We start from the raw sequence: 6613 nt of genomic DNA, 5'->3' as shown, positions 1-6613 counted from the left end.
CCGCCTCAGCCTTCCAGGTAGCTGGAATTAAAGGTGCGCATTACCTCCAGTCTGGGTGACAGAGTGAGACTCCAACTCAAAAAAAACCCAAAAAACGGTTTTGACACAAAGGAGATACTGGTCCACCACCAGGGTGAGTAAGGGCCACCTAGAAGCTCAAATTTCACCTGCATTCAGTCTACTTATGTAGTTAATCCTTACTTGTACCCCACATCTCTATAACAAAATAAAATTTCTTAAAGAAAAATTGTTTTGAGCAGGGGAAAAAGTGTCTCAACAGGCATATTGCATCAAACGAAGGGTACTTCAAAGGTGACGAGTTTAAATATGTAAGAATTAACTTTTAAATAAGTAAATTCTGTGTTTTTGGGGGGGTCCTCTTTGTGGTATACATTTTGAAATAATGTAACACAAAAAAATTTATTCTAAAAATATTAAAAGACACACTTCCTACCTTGATGCACCAAATGCTGTACATGTGAAATAAAGCTGTCTAGTTTCAAATGGAATTAGAAAAGGACACTTGCTGGTTAACTGTTCACACCAGTCTGGCAGAGCCCCACTCGCTAACGCCAATGGTTCCTGCAAATGAACAAATAGCAATGTCTTAGTGTTATGAGGCAATTATTTAAAATGACAAAAAAGGAGTAAATTCTTAAATGTAATTAAGCAATGGATGCAAAGGACCATATGCCTCCAATTACGGAATCAGAGGAAAGGGAGAGATGGTGAGAAGTAGAAAAGGTAAGAAAGGGAATAGTATGAAAAGTCCAACAGTTACACAATAAAGAGTTCAACTATCTGATTGTATTACCTCAATCTGCTGCAAAATTTTTGTTGTGATTTTTTTGCTAGTGAATTCATCTGGTGGAAAAGTAAACTGAGGCTGCTCATCACCGTCTGTAACATTAATTAATAAGATTAATAAAAATACAAACTACACTTGCTTTAAAAATGCTATGAAATAAGGTTTCTTACAGACCTTCTTGGGATATTCTTGAATAAGGATCACTTGCAACTATATACAGGATACGCAGAAGTTGAAGGACATCTTCTACTCCACAGGAGTTCTGTCCATTGCCTGCTTTAGCCTGAGGTTGTTCTTTTGTTAAATTAAGAATATCACTACTTTGAAGAGTAGAAATGGTCCCCTGGTTTAACCCAGACTTTGTTCCATGCTCACAAAAATCCTGTAGAAATAATTGACAAAACTGGCCATTAATCTCATCTTCAAAAAAAGCAATGCTATCATTCTACTAAAATTACCTGGAAAAGGATGGAGTTTTTCAAAGAATTGCCACTTTTAAAATAAAAACATTATTAATCAAGACGAAAGTCAATGCATCCAAAACCATTAAAATTACCAAATAAAATATAATCACAGAAAAGCATACTTCAAAGTCTGTACTCAGATCCAATGCTAGAAGCCATATTTGAAATTTTAGCATTGATGCATTAATAATGTTAATTCAACTGCATTTTTTAATGTCCCAATGAACTGTTCCTCCTTAATAAGCTTTTAAAGCTGCAAACGAAGCACAAAGCCATTCCCAATCAAAATAGTGTTTTGATGCCAATATATACCTTATATGCAGCTATGAGCTGAGAACAATTTCTGTTTTTCCTAATACTTTTATTAGTGCCAGTTAATTTCCAGTGGCGCAGGAAAGCAGCATCTGCATTCTTCTGCAGGTAGGTTATCAAGTCATTCTTTGGTAATTCATCAGTGCCAAGGTACTGTTCCACATGCTCTATAGACCAGCAACCCTACAATAGGAAAAACCAAATGTTGGCCTTTCCCAATTATAAAGTATATGGTATTTCACATGCATTACACAAGGGAGCTTTAAGATCATGCACTTAATCTAAAGAATTTCACGTTAGTCGTTTTTCCCTCAAGTGTTCAACTGTGTTAGTTTTACTTTCTTCTTTTTTTTTTTTTAACTAAATATCCAAGAGTAAGACCAATTTTCTGAAAACAACTCACCATTTTTCCATTTTCCTTTTCTTTGTCAGAATCCTTCATTTCTCTGTACATGATTCTAAACATGAAGATATTATTCATTAATTCATAAATCAAATAACTTGTGATTACTGTCAATAAGGCTTCAACTGTTAAAACAATATGAATGATATAATTCACTAAACATATGCTTGCACTGAGCACTGAACACAAGGAAGAGTTTTAAGAAAAAAATTTTAATTTGTTAAACATATGGAAAAGTAGCAGAAATCATATTCCTGAATGTTACGATTTATAAATTTAATATTATTACAACAAAAGCATACATCAAGTCTAAAGCTTTTTTTTTGAGTTGGAGTCTCACTCCGTCGCCCAGACTGGAGTGCAGTGGCCGCTCCCGGGCACCGCAGCCTCGACCTGCTGGGCTCCGGCGATCCTTCCGCCTCAGCCTTCCACGTAGCTGGAACTACAGGCGTGCGCTACCACGCCCGGCTAATTTTTTTTGGATTTATTGTAGAGATGAGGTCTCGCCTGCCCAGGCAGGTCTCAAACCCGCGGGCTCAGGCAATCCACTCACCTCAGCCTCCCAAAGGCGCGGGATTACAGGCTGAACCACTGAGCCTGGCTAAGTCCAAAGCTTTTAAAGATATGAAGTAATATACTATACCAAAGCATTATGACATTCAAGTATACCCATGCATAGATTAATCACAGGAGTATGTCCTGAGAAATGCTGCATTATGTGGTTATGTCACTGTGTGAACATCAGAGTGTATTTACCCAAACCTAAATAGTATAGTCTACTACACGTGTAACCTAGGCTATATGACACAGACTTGCTCCTGGGCTACAAACCTGTACAACATGCTACTGTACTGAATACTGTAGGCAACTGTAAAACAAGGTTAAGTATTTGTATACTAAACATAGAAAAGGTACAGTAAAAATGTGATATTATACTCTTATAGGACCACGACTGTATGCAGACCAAAACACTGTCATGTAGCATATTACTGCATGTTGTAAAAATAAAATGGGATAAGAAACGAGTTTTCTGTGTTGCAGATGGAAAAAAGGATAGAAATAACAATGATCAGGAGTACTTATGCTCAAGTAAGGCAGTTGAGATCAATTTTCAAACTTCAATAAAAATTAAAGGAAGAGAGAGAATTATGACCTTCTGTTCTATCTCAAAAGGACCTACATTACTTTTACTGGACATTATATGAGATTATCAGTGATGCTAAGAGAATATCAGAAAACATATTAACAGAAGTAAAGCTCTAATAAAGAATGATTATGGTGTAGAGGATGGGCGTGGTGGCTCACACCTGTAGTCCCAGCACTTTGGGAGACTGAGGTGAGAGCACTGCCTGAGCCCACAGGTTCAAGACCAGCCTGGGGAACATGGTAAAACCTTGTCTCTACAATAAATAAAGAAAACTAGCTGGGGCATGATGGTGCACGCCTATGGTTCCAGCTACTTAGAAGGCTGAAGCGGAAGGATCACCTGAGCCCATCAGGTCGAAGCTGTGCTGGCCATGAGCCTGGGCAAAGTGAGACTCTAACTTTAAAAAAAAGCAAACAAAAACAATGATTATGATATAATAATAATTTTCTATTTATATTATTAAATAATGATTTTATAGGTAGTACTTATTGAGCAGTTATATCCAACAGAGTATTGAAAATACATATTTCAATTCACTGATTCCTCACAACCACTCTCATTTTACAGATTAGGAAAGTGTGGCATAAAAAATACTAAATAAGTTTGCCCAAGGTCAATGATAATTATTTGTCGAATGAATGAATGAATGAATGAACAAAAAGAGGTAAGGCTTAATCCATATATACCAAAATAAAGAACAGAAAGAAAATATTTAGTACTTCATGATCCCAAAGAGTAAAAATGATAATCTTTTCAGTTCTAAAACTTAACTATTCTACAACGGGAATCAGAAACTCTCTCATCTTTTCCTGTAAGGCAACAGAACAAAACCCAAAAGTTTTCTGTTTTTAAAATCCAAAATATAGAAACATACTGTTTCTTGGTTCATATACTATGACAAAATCTACTAAAACATTAGCTAAAATCTCTTACGTGTATGTGGGCTCCCATATACGCCTAAGTTTATCTGATTTCACATTGCCATTACACGACAACTGAAGCAATTTTTGTACATAGTAAAATATGGTTGATCTGAAATTGGTGAGTGGTAATTCAACTTCACGAGTTGTTCCAAGACCCGTTACTTTCAAAGTGAGGGCTAGTCGAGGTGATGGAGTACATTCAACTTCTTCCAAGAGCTCTGAATGAGGTGTCCCTAAACAATTGGAAGACATGTGAAAAACAATTATAGTAAAACAAGCAGTTCAGGAAGAACACGGCAATAGAAAATAAGGCTACATGAAATCCAAATGTGTCTGTCATACATTAGCTAAAGGATATCACCTACTTAAGACTCTCTGAAAAAATTTTTAAAAAGACTCTCTGGACCTCAACATTTTTATATTACTTATTTATTTATTTATTTTGAGTTGGAGTCTCACTTTCGCCCAGACTGGAGTGCAGCGGCTAGCTTCCAGCCACTACAACCTCAACCTGCTGGGCTCTGGCAATCGTTCCGCCTCAGCCTTCCAAGTAGACGGAACTACAGGCATGTGCTACAGCGCCTGGTTAATTTTTGATTTATTGTACAGACGAGGTCTCGCCAAGTTGCCCGGGTGGGTCTTGAACCTGCGGGCTCAGGCAGTTCACTTGCCTCGGCCTCCCAAGGTACTGGGATTACAGGCTGAGCCACCGAGCCCAGTCAACATTTTTTTTTAAAATGGGAATAATTACACCTGAAAGATTGAGTGCTAGAATAGAATATATACAAATAATATGGATCTCTCATTTTTATTTGAAATATATGCTAATTGTATTAACACTCAGCAAACATTTTAATTTCATAAATGTTAAAACTAAAATTATCCAAAATTCTATATCCAGAGAAAACAACCGACTCTGGACCAATGACCTGCCAACCTTTCACTTACACTAAATGATAGGATTTTGAGGTAAATACACACACAAATATATTAAGGTTCAGAATGTATTTGGTAGCAAGATATCTTCTTTCTCATCTGCTCATGAATCTTCATTATCATGACAATCTTCCAAAATATTATTGTAGTCACTGCATGAAATTACACTGTCTATATAGAGCCATGTCTCTGTCATTAAACATAATTATGGTCATTCCCAATTTTTTGACAATAATACTTCTGCAGTCACCTATGTGTACAAAATTGGGCACAAAGCTAATATTTCTTTAAAATTACCAATGGCAAAAATATCTTATCAGAAGATATTAGATATACTACCAAAGAGATCTAAAAAAAAGTTTGTATCTACTCTCTTACAGAATAAATTTTTCTTTAAAAATTTTTTTTTAATTTTTCACGAAGACTCAAAGAAACAAGGTTTTCCTTTTTAAAGGAAACTTGGAACATCCTGATTCAGCCTATATCCATCCTTGCAATGGTTTATACTACTAAATTTACTTTCATATTTAACACAAGCATCTTTCTATCAACCAAAAAGTATACTCCATACTTAAACAACAATTTAAGTCCTCTTTAAGGATAATATACTGATTATAACAGCTGACATTTATTGAGGCACATGTATCAGGCACCATGCTGAGCATGTTATATATCGTATTTCATTTCATCTTTTTAACTACTTTGTCAAACAGGGGCCTTTATTCTCTCCATGTAAGAGATGAGGAAATTCAAGCTTTGATAGTTTAGGTAGTTTGCCCAATCAATCAATTTCTTATAGCTGCTATAGAATATTACCACAAAATGGGTGTTTATTTTCTTTTTTTGAGTCGGAATCTCACTCTGTCACCCAGACTGGAGTGCAGAGGCACGCTCACAGCCACCACAGCCTTGACCTGCTGGGCTCAGGCGATCCTTCTGCCTCAGCCTTCCAAATAGCTGGAACTATAGGCACATGCCGCCATGCCCAGCTAATTTTCTTTTATTTATTGTAGAGATGAGGTTTCGTCAAGTTGCCCAGGCTGGTCTCGAAGCCATGGGCTCAGGCAACCCTCTCACCTCAGCCTCCCAAAGTGCTGGGATTATAGGCGTGAGCCACCACACCTGCCGAAAGTAGGTGGTTTAAAACAACACAAACCTATGATGCTAGAGTGCTAGAGGTCAAAAGTCTAACATGGATTTGCAGGGTTCCATTCCTTCTGCAGGTTCTAAGAAAGACTGTTTCTTTGCTTTTTCTACTTCCTAAAGGCTGCCAACACTCCTTCAGCCACGGGCCCTCAGCAGTCTGACTGCTGCTTCCTTAATGACATCTTCTTGCAACCTCCTCACTCTTACATTTAAACTGGGCCCACCTGGATAATCCAGGATACTATCCCCAGCTCAAGATCCTTAACTTAATATATCTGCAAAGTCTCTCTTGTCATGCCAACATAGTCACAGGGTCCAGGGGTCAGGACCTGAACATTTTGGGGGGCCATTGGGATGCCTACCATACCCCATAAAAGAATTGTAAGACCTGAGAACCCGAGGGTTCAAGACCCACCTGGGCAGCGAGACCCCATCTCTGCAATAAATCAAAAAATCAGCCGGGCGTGGTAGCGC

At 37.5% G+C, this 6613-nt stretch overlaps 1 protein-coding gene across 1 annotated transcript in view; it reads right to left on the bottom strand.

The window, feature by feature from the left end:
• HECTD1 (HECT domain E3 ubiquitin protein ligase 1) overlaps positions 1-6613 on the bottom strand; it is a 104102-nt gene that overhangs the window by 9746 nt on the left and 87743 nt on the right. Inside the window, exons 30-35 of the mRNA XM_008073013.2 lie at positions 4068-4290; positions 1988-2042; positions 1585-1767; positions 983-1190; positions 815-900; positions 455-582 (exon numbers count right to left, since the gene is read on the bottom strand). Of these exons, the coding sequence (XP_008071204.1) occupies positions 455-582; positions 815-900; positions 983-1190; positions 1585-1767; positions 1988-2042; positions 4068-4290 (883 nt within the window). The remainder of the gene's footprint in view (positions 1-454; positions 583-814; positions 901-982; positions 1191-1584; positions 1768-1987; positions 2043-4067; positions 4291-6613) is intronic.

This window comes from Carlito syrichta, unplaced genomic scaffold (assembly GCF_000164805.1).
Source record: "Carlito syrichta isolate Samal-C Ts95f unplaced genomic scaffold, Tarsius_syrichta-2.0.1 Scaffold315592, whole genome shotgun sequence".
Classification (NCBI taxonomy): domain Eukaryota; kingdom Metazoa; phylum Chordata; class Mammalia; order Primates; family Tarsiidae; genus Carlito; species Carlito syrichta.
Note: the sequence above shows the minus strand (reverse complement) of the source record. Positions and strands in the feature narration are given on the sequence as shown.